Genomic DNA, 20,951 nt, shown 5'->3' on the forward strand with positions numbered 1-20,951 from the left:
GTGCTTCTGACAACAAGTTTGAGAGCCACTGAGCTACAGGTGTCAAGAGTCTCTGCAGGCCCAACACCTCCCCGCTCCATACCCAGGCTACTTCATATTTACAGGACGCCCCTGGCCTCCTCAGCAATGCAAGATTGGCATTAAGAGGACAGTGCACACTTCTCAGGGCTCTGTGAGTCACCCATGGGAAATTTTGCCATTCAGTGTGAACAGGAAATCAGCAAACTTTTAAGAATATTTAGAACAGGAATGGCATGCCATTATGTTACTTAAGATTATTTATTCACACTAAGAAAATAAGCCTTTCATTAAGCAGGGAAAGAACTAGGCACACTAGAAAGTAAAATAGTTAACTTATTGTATTGTGTGAAAATGTTTTATTTATATCAATAGCTGGCTGAAGTTAACGTATAAAATATAAAAATTTTTACGTTTTTGTAGCGGCATATAGTAACTATTTAACAGTCAGGTGTATTAAAATGTAGGTAACTCTTCAGAGAAGCAAAGCTCTGCTTTTTAAGGTTGATGATGAGTACACGGCCCAGCCCCTGGCCTGTGATAATGACCTTAGGGTACATGCATCTACTGCTACTGCTGTGTGTATATTTCAGTGTCTTCAAGAGCTTCAGTGCTGCACTGGAAGTTTGAAGGACTGTTCAAGAGGTAAGTGTGGAAGGCTTAATGTGTTTGCTTCATCTGCTTGGTCCTTCCTCTTTAGGCAATTTTCTGCATCTGACCTAAAACACAATAGAGAGTTCCGGCTCTGCTGTGGATGGAGAGACAGAGCTGGTTCTTTCCAGCTTCTCACTAGGAAGGAATGGGATGTATCTGCCCAGGTGCATGAGCACGTGCCTGTGGAAGAAGTGGTGCAGGTACTTCCGGAATCTCTCTCCAGCAAAGGCGTAGATCACTGGGTTCACGCAGCAGTGGGAGTAGGCGATCACTTCCGTCACCAGCACGACCAGGTCCAGATGTTTGCTTCGTTCACAGTCAAGTCCAAATAAGATGGACTGATAGGTAGAGATAAGGATAGCCACATTGTAGGGTGTCCAGAAAATGAAAAACACAGCCATGATGACAAAAATGAGCCGGATGGCCTTGTACTTTTTTTTACTGGGGCACCTCAGCAGCGTTTTGATGATTCCTGTGTAGCAGATGGCCATAACAAGCAGAGGGAGAGCGAGACACAAGACGGTCATTTTCAGAGTGTGGAAATGCCTCCAGCTATCTACTGTATCCTGTGGGTAAATAGCACTGCAAAGAGACCCTGGAAACAACTCTTCAGTCCCATGGAAAATAAATTCAGGAAGAGCTGCTAGCACTGCTAGGCCCCAGGTGACGACACTGGTAATGATACCAAAGGTGACAGTCCGGGCTCGAAGGGCAAACACAGCATGGACAATGGCCAGGTACCTGTCAATCGTCAGGAGGATTATGAAAAAGATCTCGCTGTACAAGCCTGTGTAATGAAACCCCGAGAGGAGCTTACACATGTCATGGCCGAAGACCCAGTTATGCTCCCTGGCATAGTGGATCCAGAACGGAAGGGTGAAGAGGAAGAGCAGGTCCGAAATGGCCAGGTTGAGCAGGTAGATGTTGGTCATAATTCGGAGCCTCCTGTATTTTATGAGGATCATCACCACCACCACGTTGCCCAAGAGGCCCACAGTGAACACCAGGGAATACAGCGGGGGCACGAACTGGGCTATCAGTGCTCCGACATCAGCTTTTTCACAGAGCAGGCCCATGTCATCATAGTACGATGTGGGACTAAAGGTCTCAACCGTATCTAGTGAGGTTATCATTTCACTTCTCCCTGTGATAGAAGAAGAAAAATACAATCCCACAATTAAGCATAATCACCCTTTGTAAAACACAGCAGTTGATTTATTCATGTACTCAACAAAGATGCCACATGTGATAGCAGCCTAGGGATTCTTTAACATGAATTTCAAAAGGCATATCAGAGGTGTCAGGAGAGGGGTTCAGGAAGGAAAGAGCTGAAGCTTTCAAAGCCAGCATGATCCGAGATGGGAAAAGAAACTGAAATGTTGTGGGATGGTGGTGAAGAATGGGGATACTGATTTCTGAAAGCATTTGAAGGAAGAAATACCAAACAGGAAAAAACAGGCTGGATAATGATAACAATATAATAATCATTATTATTACTACTGTCTCTTACGGTATTTTGCATTTTATGTTTTACTGTTTATATATACTTTCAAAATCCTTATCCATTTAAAAGGAAAATATGTATAATAATAATAACAATGATGATTACAATTACAAGTAACTGTGCTTCTCTGGGGCCCCATAATGATGTGCCATTCATTAAAGTTAATGGGGAAATTGAACCTTGAAGAAATTTAGTAATTTGTTCAAAATCCTCTAACAAGTAAATATAAAATTTGGGCTAGATCTTTAGTCTCTATCTATGTCCATTTCTCCTGTCACTAAATTCAAATGTAGTGATTTTTAAATTTAACTTTTGAAAAATTTGCTACAAACTTGAGGAACAACTGGTTTGTGTGCTCTTAACAGCATTCTTATTCCAAATGGCATAATCCAATCCATAGCAGCTGTGAAAAAAATACACCTTTTGTCTGTTACACCTGTACAATTATAGTAATTAACTATTACAATAATTACAATTATAAGCAGTATTAGCTTAGGTTACTTTCCTTTTCCTGCTCCTAGTGATGCTGAGTTAGACTGGTAATGTGCCAAAAGCAAATCTCTGGGAGCTTCTCCATCACAAAGGGGTAAGCAGGAGGGGTCAGTCAATGGGATTTCTTATTGGACTCGATATTTCTTGGGCCAGGAGACCTAAAGCCAGTGCCCGCTTTTCTTGAGATTACAGACTTCAGTGGAGAAGGAGGAAAATAGAAAACAGATAAGGCAGGAGTCGTGGAAGGACAGTTAAGCCTTGCACTGGTTCCTCAGAGGGCATCCAACTGACTTTCTTCTTTCTAGGAGGAAGGGACAAGGGTGAAGATGTGAATATACAGGCCGATGAGCGTTTCTCGAGGTAAATCTGAGAAATGCTTAATAACTGGGGCCAATGCGAGGAATTGTTTTTGCTTCTTAATAGAATAATTGATCAAATACTGAGGCCCCACATGTTGGGGTTCTGTGTAGTCAAAGTCAGTGAGAATAGAGATGGAAATGGAGCCAGTCCTAGCACCTCTCAGCTGGATGCCTTGGACAAGCCCTTAACACAGAGCCTCCTTTTCTTATATCCAAATTGACAACCACTGGGTCACTTGGGGTTGTCATGAGGATAAATGAGAGTGTATGTGAGTTCACATTTGAAACCAGAAAAAGCTGTAAAACTGGTAGGAACCAGGAATGAAAGAAGGACAATTAGAAGCCATTTCAAATGAAATTAGGAAAAATAGGGTCCCTTGGGTGGAACTTGCTGATCTCTTTTCATGGGTCTGTCCAGGTACATCTCCCACTGATCAACGGCACATTCCAGGCTTTTGAGGAGGAAAATGGACTTGAGGAACAAATAGTTTGTGTGTGCTCCTATCAGCATTCTTATTCCTAATAGCATAATCCAATCCATAGCAGCTGAGAAAAAAAATACACATTTTGTCAGTTACACATGTACAATCACAGAGAGTGTCCTACACTTCAGCATCTAAAGCAAGAAAGGAACAGAACTGCTTATTCTGGAGAACAAAGGTATAGTAGCCTGTACTCACCGTTAATTGTTTGTATTTATTTTCCTTTTCTCCAAGAGTGATTTAAAAACAGGTCAAACTTTAAAAAAATTACTTAAGTTTTGCTCAATTTGAGGGTAGTGTCTTTAATTCATATGTTATTTCTATAAAATCAACATGCTCAGGATGATAAACCATAGAACCTTCAGGGCTGCCTGTGAGCTTTTAGCACTAAAGTTCAAAGCTCAAGAAAGCATGCAGGTCCTCCAGAGTCAGCAACCAAGTCCTTGATTACTAGCTGCATGGGATCAGAGACAGAAAATCTCATATGGGCAGGGGACTTTCGCTCATGCCTGTAATCCCAGTACTTTGGGAGGCCCAGGTGGGAGGTTCACCTGAGCCCAGGAATTCAAGACCAGCCTGGACAATGTAATGAGACCCTGTCTCTACAAAAAAATAAAAATAAAAAATTAGCCAGGCATGGTGGCATATACCTGTGGTCCCAACTACTTGGGGGGCTGAGGTGGGAGAATCACTTGAGCTCAGGAGGTTGAGGCTGCAGTGAATTGTGATCACACCACCATACTCTAGCCTGGGTGACAGAATGAGACCCTGTCTCAAAAATTAAAAAATTAAAAACCTGATATGGTTTTCATCTGTCTACCCAGTCTCAATCAAGATGAATGTTGAGGTATAAAATATTCAAGAGGTTTGAACTAGGCTTTCAAAATGGCCTTTTGCATTTTGGAAAATGATGGGCTAATAGTACATAAGTAAGAACAACAAAAAAGAAGAGCACAAAAACAAAAGTAAAAATCACCCAATCTCCTCATGCAGCATTTACCACTGTTAACATTTCTCTGTGCAGATACGGATGCCTATGTGCAAGATTTAAGAAAGTGAGGTCAACTAAAATCACTCACAATACAACTCAGCAGTGAAATGTGCAATGATTCTTTAGTCTCCAAACTATTTTGGTCTCTGTTACCAGCTTCTCATCTGCTGGGTAGCAGGAAAAAGGATTCACACATTTTAGTCCAAAGTGGTTTAAACTTCTCTTGACTCATTCATTTGAGCAATGATTTTAGACTTTACTCATCCTCTTTATGCTGTCAGCTTATAATTTCAGTTTCCTCTCTCAGTGGTCCTTTCTAAGATGGTGGCAGAGATCTGGAGGAAAGGCCAGTACAACTTGAGACACGGGGCAGAGTGGGAAGGGGGTGTTCCTGTCTCCTCTTGGTCCTTGATTTATATGACTGGTGTCTGCTGAGTGGGAGTGATGTGGTCCCAACCCTGAGCCTTTTTCTGGAAACTGCTGAGGTGGTTTGTAGCTAATAGACTCATGAGGTATTCATTCTTGGTCTTCCTCGGTCTGCAATGGAGAGCCCTCTCTGTTACTACTACGTCTCCACCAGGGCCCTGGCCCAGGCTATGTAGCTTTTCCTGCAGTGGTAGGCACTGAGGCAAGGCTGCTGCTCCTTGACTCCCGCCCATGCCATGAACAAACTGAGGAACTCTCAAGAGTACAAACTAGATCTTTTTTTTCTGCCTGACCACCAACTTAACCGCATTGGCCATCCCATCTGGTAAGGAAGTACCTTGCAGGGAGACATTCCTTGGGGATCCCCATCTTAGCAGAGAGTGCTCCATGCCCCCTAGCTCTGATGGGGAAGGTAGGGACTCACAGGTGTGACTGCTTCCTGTTATAACCACTGTGTCTCTTCTCACATTCCCTGGGGTCAGAGGAGAGGAGCCTCCTCCTCTCCATTCTTATCTGACAAATTTTGAAACAGTATGTGTTGAATAACTGTCCTCTCCCCTTCGGGCTTGAAATATCACCTTTGTCATATATTCTTTAATATTCCTGATTCTGATTTTGTACTTTATATTCTATTGATATTTTATTTCCGTGCTAGGGACACTCTTCTTATTGTAAATTTATAAGATGATTTATATAGATAATATTATTATGCAACTCCCTTTCATTATATATTTCCAAATGTCTTACATATTAGAGCCATTTGTTTCATTAAACTTTAGGATCATCTAGTCAATTACCTATAGAAGTTTGTGTGGAATTGTGTTACATTTGTAAATAAATTTAGGAAGAATTGATAACTTTACAATATCAAGGTTTTATACCTGGAAAAGTGATTTTGTTCTACTTTGAAGGTTTTTTAAAGATTATTTCAACATGAAAAAAGAGAACAATAAAGAACAAAAGCTAAAAGAACATAGAAAGTAGGAGGGAGAGGAAGAGAATGAGACAGAGAATCTTATGTGGTTAAACTGGATAAAATTGAATGAATTTATTACAAAGATTTTAAAATGGGCTTTCAATATCAAAGTACACTGATACAAAACTAGAATTTGATCTTCTTTCTGTTAAAAACCACAAAGTTTTCTTGGATTATTAGTCTACTCTTGATAAGAGTAATGAAAGGGTTTTCTCTGCCTTTTAAGTGATCTGCCTAAAAGAGCAAAGATTTTATTTCTCATTAAAATAATTTTCTGTGCCTCATGTTGTCTTTATCAAGATCTTTGATTACTTATGAAAATAGAGTTATTTGTGTTACAAGAACTAAAATTTTTCATTTTTGTTTTCTTAACTATTGCCCAAGACCATTGGAACCCACCTCTTGCATCTGCATAACCTAGATGCGAGACATGGAGTCAAAGGAGATCATTTTGGAGCTTTAAGTTTTGACTGCCCTGCTGGATTTCGAATTTGCATGGGGCCTGTAACCCCTTTGTTTTGGACAATTTCTCCCATTTAGAATGGCTGTATTTACCCAGTGCCTATACCCTCATTGTATCGAGGAAGTAACTAACTTGCTTTTGATTTTACAAGCTCTTAGGCAGAAGGGACTTGCCTTGTCTCAGATGAGATGTTGGACTGTGGACTTTTGAGTTAATGCTGAAATGAGTTAAGACTTTGGGCAACTGTTGGGAAGGTATGATTGGTTTTGAAATGTGAGGACATGAGATTTGGGAGGGGCCAGGGTAGAATTACATGGTTTGGCTGTGTCCCCACCCAAATCTCATCTTGAATTGTATCTTCTGCAATCCCCATATGTCATGGGAGACATGCAGTGGGAGGTGATTGAATTATAGGGGTGGGTCTTTCCTGCACTGTTCTCAGGATAGTGAATGAGTCTCATGGGATCTGATGACTTTAAAAAAGGGAGTTTCCCTGCACAAACTTTTCTTCTCTTATCTGCCGCCATGAGACGTGCCTCTCAACTTTCCCCATGATTGTCAGGCCTCCCCAGCCACATGGAACTGGAAGTCCAATAAAACTCTTTCTTTGGTAAATTGCCCAGTCTCAGGTATGTCTTTATCAGCAGCATTAAAATGGACTAATACAACTATGTAACTTTCTGTATTTGCCTTTGAAATCTTTTGCTTGTCACTTTGGCTAAATGGATACCTAAGTGTTGTTTCAGAGTGAACTGTGATCCTATTTAATCAAGTGCTTTAAATCTTTTGACATTTTTGACAACCTTCCTATATCAATTTTACATACAGTCTTTTTGACCTTAAGCTAACTTTGGAATTTTGCAGAGAGCCTCTGGAAAATCCTCAAAGGAATTTATTCTCTCCTTATATTATAAAAAGAGAGATGTTAGACTAATTATTTAACATATTACATTGTATGGGAAGCACTGCCAAATAAAAAATGTTAAATCTTCTTTATGTTATATTGGTATAGATACATGTTATTAATATGTGTTTAAGAAATTATATGAAATTCCTACATATCAGATATGTCCTGGTATAATTTTATCAGCCATGTGTTGTATATCAGCCATATGTTGTATATATTTCATCAGCCAAAATGTTGTATATCACAGAAATAACCAAATTTCTTCTTTAACTGCATTATAGTAAATTCTCAGGGGCATTTTAAACCATTGTTCATCCACAGCAGTTATTGTTTTACTCTGGTGCTTTCCTGAAAGCTTTTGCAAATACCTTATGGTACAAAATGACATGAAATTCATAGAAAGACTCTGACTCTTATAGGTTTCTGACAGTTTTGAACTAGGGTTGTTTCCAGCCTTACAGTCCTGCAAGCTGAAGTTGAATTACCTAAAATAAACTCCAGAGAAATCACCACAACAGCTTGTATATGAACATCTTTTGTGCATGTTGCTGCATGGCTGCTCAGAAAGTTCCCTGGACCACCAATGACACCACCAGAGACATTCAAACTGCAAGCCAAGAAAATCTATTAAAGTGAAACAGTCATATTTTTTAAAATGCTGTTTCTATGTCATTGAGTCAGGAATTATAGCCCTAAATCTTAGAGATCTAAGAGATCAGATCCTACTATTCTACCAGATCAGGGAAGCACAATTGATTGACTAAATCTTGGCTCTTTTAAGTAGGTTGGTTTGGTTGGTTTGGGGGTATTTTTCAGACTCTTGGTATTATCCTCCTATTAGTCATATTGATAATATCCCTTATGCAATGTAGTCTCATAAGGGTCTTAAGTGCTTGTCAGCGGCCACTAACTCAACAGTTGATCTCCGTGAAGATTGAAAACCAAAACCATATGAACAGGAGTCATCAAAATAACCTACTGAGATTCTAGTTTGTGACCCATAAATGTCTGCAGAAAGGAAAACAACATGTAGTAACCAAGGGTAATAGCCAGTCACATTCTCAGTTCAAGTGAGAGAATGACCAAAAGTGGGGAACTGTTAAAGAAAAATAAAAATGAAGGCCACAGTTTAGATATATCCCAAGGTCCAGTGCTAATCATATTCTTGAAAACACAATCCCAAATGCCATAATGTTGAAATCCCAAAATATCAAAATCACAATCCTAAAAGATTAAAATTCCTAATGTTGAAATCCTGAAAGCTGAATTCTGGGGAAGGGTTAGTGCATTTCTGGTTGTACATACTGTAGTTGCATAATGTTAGTTGCATTGTATTAAGAGGAACTATTACTTGCTATTATCTTTATTTGGAAATTAAGTATGGTTTAAGGAGATGTGTATGCACGTCAACTTGACAAAGGGTGGATTTGTGGACTTAATTTTAGATGTCAACTTGACTGGGTAAAGGAATAACTAGAAACTTGGTGAAGCATTGTATTGAGTGTGTCTGTGAAAGTGTTTCCAGAGATTACTGTGTTAGTCTGAGTGGATTAGGTGGGAAAGATCTGCTTTCAGTGTTGACAGGCACCATCCAATCAGCTGGGGGCCTGAAGTGAACAATTACAGAAGGCAAATTGGTCTGTCTTTGAGAGCTGAAACAGACTGTTCTTCTGTTGCTTTAGACATCAGAAATCCAGGCTTACCGGCCTTTGAACTATGCAACTACCCACCTTCCCCAACTCAGCGGCTTTCAGCCTAGGACTGAGAGTTACAACAGTGGCTTCTCTGTTTCTGAGGTCTGTAGACTTACACTGAGCCACACTACCAGTATTCCAGGGTCTCCAGCTTGCAGATGGTTTGTTGTAGGACTTCTTAGCCACCATAATTGGGAGCCAATTATCCTAATAAATCCCATCTCCTATATCTACATACATATCCTATTGGTTCTGTCTCTGGAGAACCCAGACTAATATAGATTTGGTATTGAGGAAGCTGAGTATCATCCTTCTTACTGGAATGATATGCCATTGTGGTTTTAAATACTAATACATGCTAAGGACTCTCAAATTGATGTCTTAAGCCCTGACCCAAACTCCTACTCAAAATTTCATCTTAAACATCTAATGAGCATCACAATATTCCATTACTCTTCCTTTATTCTCAATGGAAGAAACTGGTGAACTTTTCTCCCAGAAAAAAAAAAAAAAAAAAAAAAAAAGCCTGTGACAAGCTAAGTGTATGAGGTTACTTTAATGGTGAAAGATAAAAATTTTTAAGTTAATTATTATTGATGCTACAAAAGCACCACCTTAATTGCAACAGCCAAGCAATAAGTGGACTTTTAAATGGACAGCATATACTTAGGCAATGTGTAGACCACAACGACTCTCCAAATACAAGTGCAGCAAGTGCTTTGAAGAACCTAGAAGAGAAAACACAGGGAAAAAAAATGCAAGAAATTTCCCTTGCCAAGTTACTCAATTGTGTATCACTTCTGTCCCTTCACCCCTAGTGCCAATTCACTATGCTATGTATTTAAACTTTGCGTCATTTTCAGTAGTGGAGGTATAAACTGTTTAAAGACATTTACAGAGTTCTATTATGTTTTATGCTTTTTTTTTTTTTTGCAAATTTGACTCCTGAAAGTGCATTACTACTACAACTTTGTGTGTAAGCATTGCATGTGCGCATACAAATGTCAAGACCTCCTTGATAAATAAACAGATGTCCTTTTTGTACCTCTGTGTTTGTGAAAGATACCATTTCTCAAGGTCTTGGCTCTTTGGGCAACTGGCAAATGTGGTGGTGACCCATCACCGTTCTTGACTGATCTCATTCAAAGACTGAGGATGTCCATCACAGTATTTCAGATGACCACAGTTTATAAAGCTGGGTGCACATAATTACCAACTATAGTGATATGCATTTATATATTGTGATTTTTGATCTATGTATTTATGAATAAAATCATCTCCTCATAACTGTTATACCCTTGTGACTGTTGTTAGTATACCTGAGTGTTTATGCTTGCAAAAATATATATGATATTATTCCCTATTGTGAAATGTTCTGTTGTGTTTTTATAAGTTTTTCAAGATAAATCCTCCTTTAGGAATATAAATAAATGTCTTTTAAATTATTGTTTTCAGAGTTATGTTTTCGGGATTTTAATGTTTTGGGATCGTGGTTTTTGGATTTAAAATTTTAGTCTTTCTGGATTTCAACATTTGGAATTATGGCATCAGGATTGTGTCTTTCAGGATTATAGCCCAAACTCCTCAAGGCCAACCACCCATGGCCACATAGCCAAGACTGAAGTCATCCTGATTTCCCTGAAAAGCCAACTGTAATAATAAATGAAACACAAAATATAAAGTTTATGTCATTGTCAGCATGATTCAGTGAAATTAAACCAATCTGCTATAGACAAATCAGCTTTAAAAGTTCTTGTTTCAACACCATTGTTAATGTACAAGCAAATCACAAAAAAAGGTCAAAATACTGAAAGATCTCTACAAGGAAAACTACAAAACACTGCTGAAAGAAATCTTAGATGACCCAAAAAATGGAAACACATCCCATGCTCATGAATGGGTAGAATCAATATTGTGAAAATAACCATACTGCAAAAAGCAACCTACAAATTCAATGCAATTTCCATCACAATAGCCCTTTTATTTTTCACAGAACTAGAAAAAATCCTAAAACTCACATGGAACCAAAAGAGCCCACATAGCCAAAGCAAGACAGCAAAAAGAACAAATTTGGAGGCACCACGTTACCCAACTTCAATCTGTACTGTTAATATAAGGCCATAGCCGTCCAAACAGCATAGTACTGGTATAAAAACAGGCATATAGACCAGTGGAACAGAATAGAGAACTCAGAAATAAACCCAAATACTTAAGGCCAACTGATCTTCAACAAAGCAAAAAAAAAAAAAAAAAAAAAAAAAAACATAAAGTGGGGAAATGACACCCTATTCAACAAATGGTGCTGGGATAATTGGCTAGCCACTTGTAGAAGAATGAAACTGGATCCTCATCTCTCCCTGTAGACAAAAATCAACCCAAGATGGATCAAAGACTTAAATCTAAGACCCAAAACCATAAAAATTTTAGAAGATAACCTCAAAATAACTGTTCTAGACATTGGCTTAGGCAAAGAGTTCTTGACCAAGAACCCAAAAGCAAATACAACAAAAACAGAGATAAATAGATGGAACTTAATTAAACTAAAAAGCTTCTGCACAGCAAAAGAAATAATCAGCAGAGTAAACAGACAACCAATAAAGTGGAAGACAATCTTTGCAATCTATACATCCGATAAAGGTCTAATATCTAGAATCTACAAGGAACTCAAACAAATCATCAAGAAGAAACCAAACAATCCCATCAAAAAGTGGGCTAAGGACATGAATAGACAATTCTCAAAAGAAGATACACAAATAGCCAACGAACATACGCAAAAATGCTCAACAGCACTAATTATCAGGGAAATGCAAATCAAAACCACAATGTGATACTGCCTAGTCTTGCAAGAATAGCTATAATAATTTTTAAAAAAATAGATGTTGGCATGGTTGTGGTGAAGAGAACACTTTATGCTATTGACGGGAATGTAAACTAGCTCAACGCCTATAGAAAACAGTGTGGTGATGCCTTGAATAATTAAAAGTTGATCTATCATTTGATCCAGCAATCCTACTCCTGAGTATCTATCCAGAGGAAAATAAGTCACTATATGAGAAAGATACTTGCACACATGTTTATAGCAACACCATGGTATACTACTCAGCCATGAAAAGGAATGAAATAATGCCAATCTGCAGCAACCTGGATGGAATTAGAGATCCTCAGTTAAGTAACTCAGGAATGGAAAACCAAACATTGTACATTGTCACTCATAAGTGAGAGTTAGACTATGAGGAAGCAAAGGCATAAGAAAGACACAATGAACTTGGGGGACTCAGGGGAAAGAGTGAGAGGGGAGTGAGGGATAAAAGACTACACTTTGAGTACAGTGTACACACTGCTTAGGTGACAGGTGCACCAAAATCTCAGAAATCACCGCTAAAGAAATTATCCATGTAACCAAACACCACCTGCTCCCCTAAAACCTATTGATTTTTTTTTTTTTTTTTTTTTACGAAAAAGAACTTTGAACCCAGAGGGGAAAAATACTTCCTCCTTTATGCTTTATAAACTATGCTGTAAGTGCTCTAAGTGGGAATCCCTACACTTTCAGATCTATGTCTCCTCGCTCTCAAACTGCTCTTTTGTATGCACAATAAACTTCTGCAACTTTAAATTTTGATCTGATTTTATTTTTGACAAATGTAAAATTTCCTTTACTCTCCCCTTTCTCAATTTCTTCTCCTCCTCAGAGGGGAGATTGTTGTTGAGCCCTCTTGTATTTGTTTATGTATTTATACACATAATTATAAGTGGCTTTTTGGTACGTAAATCAGGACCTCACATGGCACCCATTTCATTGCTGGATAATTCTATTCAGGGTGTTCTTGAGTGGTGGTTGAATTTATATACATAATTTTAAGTGGCTTTTTGGTGCATAAATCAGGACATAAGTCCGAGTAAGAAATATCAAGTTTTCTGTGACTTTTTAAACTTTACATTTTGGAAATCTTTCTATATCAATACTTGTAGAACTGTCTCATTCTTTGGTACATAAATCAGAGTAAGAAATATCAAGTTTTCTGAGAGTTTTTAAACCTTACATCTTGGAAATCCTTCTATATCAACACTTGTAGAACTGCCTCATTCTTTCTAATCGTGAGATGGTACTCCACTGTGTGGAATTTAAACAGTTTTCTATGAACAGAATTTAGATTACCCACACTGGGCATCAACACAAAATTTACGCGTATAACAAACCTGCACATTTACTCTCGAACCTAAAATAAAAGTAGAACAAACATACTCCCCCAAAATCCTGTAATTCTAGTTTCCCTTAAGGTTAACACATGATGGGGTTAATAAAGAAACTTCCTGCGTGTAGACTTCGTTAAATTTAATCTAAATTAATAAAAGTGTTGTATGCAGATAGTGGAAAGGATCATTTCACAGCATCCGAAAGTGGTCCAAATATGTCCAGGGCTCATTTAATGCAAACATTCACCAACTGAAATGCAGTCAAGAGGAAGGCTTACCCAGTAAAAATGAGTTGAAGAAGCCGTGGGTATCCATCCTGGAGAAAAGCCACTCTAGGGAGGGGAGAGAGTAGGGTACTGACTGGGCAGATGAGAATCAGAATTATGTGTGACTCGCAGCAAAGCCTCCCAGAACCAGCAAGAAGTAGTTCAAAGATGCAAATTCAACCACCACTCAAGAACACCTTGAGCATAATTATCCAGCAATGAAGTGGGTGCCACGTGAGGTCTTGAGTGAGCTGTGACTGGAGGAATTCACGAGGCTCAGTGACTTCCTATCAGGGACAGGGTAGGAGGGATTCCCCCAGAAGGAGGCAGGTTAGCTAGAGCAGCGTTTCTCAGCCCCGGCTGCATGTGGGAGTCACAGGGGAGCTCTTGAAAATCCCCAGCTTACACCTCTGAACAGTTAAATCAGAGTCTCTGGAGATGGGACCTGGCTCTCAGTGGTTCTTAATGTTCTTCTGGTGATTCCCTTGTGCAGCCAAGGCTGACAGCTCCTGCACTACACGACATGAAGTCCCTCCTAAATTGGAACTTTTTTTTTTTAATCCCTGAGTCATATAACCCTCCAACCTATTTTAAGTGTAGTGAAAAGAAAAGGGGAAACTTAGGGGTAGAATAAAGAATATCCTTAGTTGCAAGTTCTTTAGAAGCTAGCACCATGAATGGCAAACACAAGAGCCAATTTAATGGTAGGCTATATTGCTATGTTATACAGAACAAATGATACCTACCACCTGACTTTTCATCCACCTCTCCACCAGCTATCCCTTCATGTTTTCATCCAATTACCCATCTAGATATTCAATTTGCTTCCCATCTATGCAATTAAGTTGATCCCCTCCCAACCCCTCCCACTTCTTTCCCTTCCTTTGTTTCTTTTCTCAAAAAATCTGGAGTATCCAGAAAAGTTAGTTATCTGTGCAGTAGTCTGATAGAACTTTTCTGTATTAGTGGAAATGTTCCGTATCTGTGCTGTCTGATAAGAGAGACACTTGGCCGGGCACTGTGGCTCACGCTTACAATCCTAGCATCTTGGGAGGCCAAGGTGGGTGGATCATTTGAGGTCAGGAGTCCAAGACCAGCTTGGCCAACATGGTGAAACTTTGTCTCTACTTCAAAAAAAAAAAAAAATTAGCCGGGCGTTAGTGGTGCACCCCTGTAATCCCAGCTACTTGGCAGGCTGAGGCAGGAGAATCTTTTGAGCCTAGGAGGTGGAGTTTGCTGTGAACCGAGATCATGCCACTGCATTCCAGTCTGGGAGACAGAGTGAGACCTTGCCTCAAAAAAAGAAAAGAAAAAAAGACAGACACTAGTCTCATGCCTATTGAGCACTTGAAATGTGGCTAGTGCAATTGAGAAACTGAACTTTCCATTTTATTTAATTTAAATAGCCACATGTAGCAAGTAGTGGACAGTACAGGCCTAGTGTCCAGCATGATGCCTGACAAATGAAAGCTGCTTAATAAACTCTTCTTCAGTGTATGAAAGGATGGAGTAGAATAATTTTTACTCAGCTTTGCACTGTCCGGACTACACATCTGAAATATTATGTTCTGTTCCAGGCACCAAATTTTCAGAGGGTTAGTATCAACCTAGAATATAGAAGGAGGTAGGATGATAAGAGTCCCAAAACATCAGCCATAGTTGGCAGAACTTGGAATGTTTTGTATGAAAAATAATAGTCTTTGCATGAAATCAACCTAAATGCCCATCAATGACAGGTTGGATAAAGAAAATGTGGTACATATACACATGGAATACTATGCAGCCATAAAAACAAAACAGATAATGTCTTTTGCAGGAACATGGATGGAGCTGGAAACTATTATCCTTAGCAAACTAATGCAGGGACAAAAAAATCAAATACCACATGTTCTCACTTATAAGTGGGAGCTAAATGATGAGAACTCACGAACACAAAGAAGGGAACAACAGACACCGGGGTCTACTTGAGAGTGGAAGGAGGGAGAGGAGCAGAAAAACGACTATTGACTACTAGGCTTAATACCTGGCTGATGAAATAATCTGTACAATGAACCCCTATGGCACGAGTTTACCTATATAACAAAACTTCACATGTACCCCCAAACCTAAAATAGAAGTTAAAAAAGGAAAATCATCATATTTGGATTCATTTTAGTTTTGTTTTACTTTTTGTATGCCTTTGGTCTGGATCGAAGGTTTTTTGTTTTTTGTTTTTAATTAAAGGGTTGGATTAGGCAATGTTTTAGGCCCACATAAGATAGAAAAGTCTATGATATGATAGTCTTTCCTGTAGAAGAGGAAGTAGACTCTCATAGAGCAGAAATTTGATGACCTTGGAGGAAACTAGATTTATCTACACACGGGGAAGAACTTTCTGAGAACAATGCAGGAACAGAATGAGGGAGCCAGTGAGCTTCTTCCCTGGAAATACACAAGAAGGGCCTCTCAAAGTTCAAATCGTGAATGAATACAGTCTTCTTTCCAGCCACAAACATTTCCCAGCATCGGTATTTTAGGGCAGCACGTGGATTTCCAGAGTTTCCAATCATTAATATTGGTTACTGGTTCAAAATTTACACCTCATGCTTGTTTCTTTCAGAATTGTGTCTGAGTGCGGTCAATTCATCTTAAGTGACAGGGTTTCACCCACTAGCCAAATGATTTTAGATTCTTTTTACCAATCTCCTTGATCAAATATTAGACTTGTTTATTACATTTTAGTAACAGGTGTTTCAAATGTGGCCAATTTTTAGTTTTCAATACAGGCTGATATGTTATTTAGTTGAAGGAGTTGGTCATGAAGAATATGTTTTCATAGAGAAAGTATGCGTATACATTCCAAATAACATGGTTGTGGAGTATTCAGCATGACCAGAATGTTCAGCTTTCTGGGACCCAGTGCTTCCACCTCCAACTGTGCTATGGAGAGAGAGCCTTTCCAGGTACCATGTATGTTATAACTGATAGCACACTTGTATATCATTTTGTATTTTCATACCTTCTTTATCTTTCACTTAGTTCCATGTGGCTAAACATTACTTAAAAATGTAATTAGTAATGACTCCAACATATTGTATAGATAATCACGGTTATTTAATCATTGCCTTTTTGTTGTGTGATTAAGTTGTTCACAATTTGCTCTGCCATAGATAATACTGCAATAAACATATCTGTGTGCATTTTAAAATTATTTCCTTAAGGTATATTACCCAAATCACAATTTCTACACTGAATTATATTTCGAAGTCTCTTGATGCATTTTGTCAAATTGCTTCCAGAAAGTGTGTAAATCATTTTGTACATCATTTTGCATATCATTCTGTATTATGATATCTTAATTTCTTTATCTTTCACCTAGTTCCATGTGGCTAAAAATTACTTGAAAATGTAATTTGTAATGATTCCAACATACTGTATAGATAATCATGGTTATTTAATCAACCTTTTTGTTGTGTGATTAAGTTATTCACAGTTTGCTCTGCTATAAATAATACTGCAATAAACATATTTGTGTGCATTTTAAAATTATTTCCTTAAGGTATATTACACAAATCACAATTTCTACACTGAATTATATTTCAAAGTCTCTTGACGCATTTTGTTAAATTGCTTCCAGAAAGTGTGTAACAATATATATACTCTTTGCACTAGTAGGTGATGGTGCCCGTTTCAGCAAGCATCCATCAATATGGAGAAGATCTAAAATAAACAAAAAATTACTTGGCCAACTAGATGGGCAAAAGGGATGCCATTATTGTCGTAATTAACATTCATTTCATTACTGATTTTTTAAACTACAAGTATTAGTCATTCATATTTCCTTTTCTGTGAATTATCTCTTTCTGCCCTTCACCCAATTTATTCTGCTGTACAGATCTGCTTTTTTCTTATTAAGTCATACACAGGGCTCACCTTTCTTCTCCCAGAAGAGCTAACTCAGCCTGCCTGGTTCATTGTAATCATCACCACTTTCTGGAAACAGTTGCACTTCAAAAATATACTTCAACTTATACCACATCCATGTGGAAGACCCCATATTCCCACCACTCTCACTTGAAGTACTTGTCAAAGTTAACACTCATCCTCTGTCAATCCAGGCATTTCCAGAAGAATCGTAAGGCTTTCTAGCTCTACCCTCTAACACAGACAACCTCGTTCACCCAGAAGAAAAGACACCAAATCAATCAACTGACTCATCTAGTAGCTTGACTTAGTGTGGATTTTCAACGAAAACTTCAAATAAATACATATATTTCCACACATACATACTTAATGCACACACACATATGTATTATAATCAGCCCTCTGTATCCATGGGTTCCACATTTGTGTATTCAACCAATCATGGATCAAAAATATCTGGGAAAAAACTCCATAAAGTTGCAAAAACCAAGCTTTGAATTTGCCAAGCAGCAAGTTCTATGTCGACTCCACATGAATGAAGCGCTGTATACACATTGTATTAGGTATTACAAGTAATCTAGGTATGATTTAAAGGGTACTGGAGGATATTCATAGGTTATCAGCAAATACTACATCATTTTATAAAAGGAACTTGAGCATCTATGGAATTTGGTATCTGCAAGGGTCCTGGAACAAATCCCTCACAGATACCAAGGGAGGACTGTATATATATATAAAAAGTATGTATATATATATATACACATATATAAATTATATTTTCACTGACTATTTCTTACAAGTCAATATAAAGAAACACAAGCTATTAAGTGTAAACTCTTTGGAGTAGTCCTATGCACAATAGTTGAGAATTTGTGAAAGTATAGGAGGGTAACATGGGCACAGACGTTGACTAAAGAGGTATAAAGGGCCAAGTTTGGGTGAGTGCTACACGCAAACATATCATTGTGTGAATGGGAGACAGAAAGGGGAAATTAGAAAAAACAAGAAGAAAATGGAGATATGTGGCCATACCTTCTCCCACTCTGGCCCCATACTACCTCTAAATTGCTGTGTACCTTCCTTCTCCTCCCTCCTAAATCCAAGAGCACTGCTGGAAGTTATTACTTCCACCTGCCTGGACCCCTCCTTGTTCCACCTCCCTTTTCCTGGAAAAGCGACACCTACCTGAAAATCTCTTCTAAGTAAAAACTTCTGCTGTATTTCGGTAAGTTCTTGCCCAGATAAGCACAAGAAGACCAGTGGCACCTGCTAATTTAGTGAAGTCCTTGATATGTCCAGTGATAGCTTAGGTGTCATCATTCCTGAAACAGAGATACCATCAGATCACAGACATTAGTAAAGTAGTAAACAATGTAAGTATATAACTTCCTGTTTTAAACAGACTAGCTTCTCAGTTTTGCAAGTTTTCAGAAAGGTGCTTACTTTGGTGCAGTTCTTCTTTTTCATGATTGACACAACATACTAACCACTCGCCTGAGAAATCCTTGCACTGAGTGCTGCTTTAGGGGCTTTTCACCCCATTGGCATTGCTCATTTTTGGTGGTGGGGGGTTGTTATATATATATATATATATATTTTTTTTTTTTTTTTTTTTTTTTTTTTTTTTTTTTTTTTTTTTTTTAGACAGCATTTTACTCTGTCACCCAGGCTGGAGTGCAGTGGCATGATCTCAGCTCACTGCAACCTCCACCTCCTGGGTTCATGGGATTTTCCTGCCTCAGCCTCTGGAATAATTGGTATTAGAGGCACGTGCCATCATGCCGGGCTAATTTTTGATTAGTAGAGACAGGGTTTCACCATATTAGCCAGGCTGGTCTCAAACTTCTGACCTCAAGTGATCTGCCTGTCTCGGCCTCCTAAAATGCTGGGATTTCTAATTCTTGAATAAGCATTGATTTGACCCATCAGGAGACAGGATGAAGAATGAAATAAGAATTTCCCGGCAAAGGAATAAACTAATTATTCTGCAGGGTCCTGTAGATACTTGGATAGGGCAAAATGTGGCTGCAAAGGTTTAGACAAGTCTAAAAGACTTGCGTCTGAGTTTCAGTTGTGACACACACAGCTGCATAACCTGGAGGTAGGAATTTAAACTCGCTGTACCTCAGCTTTCTCATCTCTAAACTGGAAATAATGATATCTAAGTCATAGCATTGCCATGAAACCAGCTAAGTATGTGAAAAGTCTGCAGAATATACAGGGCTAAGCAAATATAAAGCGTGGGTAGGATGCCACTGTGACATAAGTGTCACAGGGCAGAGCCATGTGCCTACTGTATGTGCTGATGTGTCCCTTGGGACCTAGCATGGTACTGGGCACAGAGCATGTATTCACCCAATATTTGTGGGAAAAACTCTGACTAAGCATGATGTGAAGAAAGAATAGGGAGAGAATTTGAGAGAGAGAGAGAAGAAAGGGAGGAAGGGGCTCAGTTTCCACCTCAATCAGAGTGTTGGTGATCAGAGACAACAGAGACCTGATAAAATATCAAGAATGCTCAAATATAGTTAAAGCATAACCAAGGAAACATTTCACTATTCAATCCACAGCATATTCAATATAGCATATTCAAATTGGCTAAAACAAAATTTTGGAGTGGTGGTAAGAGCCCAGACTTTGCTGCTGGACATTTGAGTACAAAACCTGCCTTTACTGCTTAATAGGGATATCACCTTGGGCCAGCTACATAACCTCTGTGTGCCTCAGCATGCGCTACTGCAAAATAATGTAGCAATGCCTAGCTTGTAGGATCTGCGTGAGGAGTAAATAAATTAGGACTAAGTGGAGACCGGTGCGTGACATGTGGACAACGTCATGAAAATATTTATCATGGTTGTCATGACAGATCCTCTCAGTGAGAAAGAGGCATCCACTCAGGGTGGCCTGAAATATAGCATAATATCTTGTGCTCTGACTCAGCATGTGGGATGTCAAATGCAAGTTCTATGGGGTTTAGAAAACAGGACCGTGTGGGTTGAAGGGACTGGGAATGGCTTCATGGAAGAGAAAGGGCCTGAGGGATGAATAGAATTTGGCCATGTGGAAGGTGTAGGGAGAGTTTCCAGGAAAAAGGAAGTAGAGCTACCAAAACCAAGAGGTGAGGTGAGCTTGGTCCCTGTGCAGGGGTAGGCAGGAATGAAATTAGGGAACAGATACGTTTGCATCCTAATACCAGGAGCCAAGAGCCAGGGAGATTAATATATATACATACGTACACATTTTAAAATGTGTAATACATTATATACATCTGTTAGGGTGACACACATTCAGAAGCTCCAGCCCTGCAGAGCATTCAGAGCCACCCACAGGTCTCTGGCAGAGGGTGGAATTTTGCGGGCCCATTATGGTGCATCTGGCTTCCACTCCTTTCACTTTATCTGGAGAGTTTTATTCCTAAATCACATGACATGCCAACAGGTGGTTGATGACATCTGAAGACAGGAAAGCCTTCGGCCTGGCAGAGGTAGTGGGCATGGAGCAAAGAGTGGAGGGAGATACGATTGACTGCTGGTTTTGGCTAGATTATAAAGAGTTGAGGAGTTCACAGTAGATTCCATGGAAATGTGGGAGCTATTAAAGGATTTTGAGTGATAGCACC

The 20,951-nt window shown here is 39.0% G+C and overlaps 1 protein-coding gene across 3 annotated transcripts; it reads right to left on the reverse strand.

Moving 5' to 3' along the window:
• Positions 1-341: 341 nt before the first annotated feature.
• Positions 342-18,715, reverse strand: CCR3 (C-C motif chemokine receptor 3). 3 transcript variants are annotated; one of them, XM_023231585.2, is made up of 3 exons: positions 18,518-18,715; positions 9,581-9,694; positions 342-1,816 (listed from the first exon to the last, which is right to left on the reverse strand). In XM_023231585.2, the coding sequence occupies exon 3, from the start codon at positions 1,803-1,805 to the stop codon at positions 738-740; it is 1,068 nt and encodes a 355-aa protein (XP_023087353.1). In that variant the 5' UTR covers positions 1,806-1,816; positions 9,581-9,694; positions 18,518-18,715; the 3' UTR covers positions 342-737. The 3 variants fall into 3 exon arrangements, with proteins under 3 accessions (XP_023087353.1, XP_026310648.1, XP_023087352.1); XM_026454863.1 differs by lacking the exons at positions 9,581-9,694; positions 18,518-18,715 and adding exons at position 1,864; positions 2,521-4,073; XM_023231584.2 differs by lacking the exon at positions 9,581-9,694 and having other exon boundaries at positions 18,518-18,714.
• Between the last annotated feature and the right edge of the window lie 2,236 nt (positions 18,716-20,951).

This window comes from Piliocolobus tephrosceles, chromosome 2 (genome assembly GCF_002776525.5).
Source record: "Piliocolobus tephrosceles isolate RC106 chromosome 2, ASM277652v3, whole genome shotgun sequence".
Classification (NCBI taxonomy): domain Eukaryota; kingdom Metazoa; phylum Chordata; class Mammalia; order Primates; family Cercopithecidae; genus Piliocolobus; species Piliocolobus tephrosceles.

What these genes read in the sequence shown, in the direction of transcription:
- CCR3 (XM_026454863.1), bottom strand. Translation starts at nt 2,574, where the DNA reads ATGGATTGGATTATGCCATTTGGAATAAGAATGCTGTTAAGAGCACAC.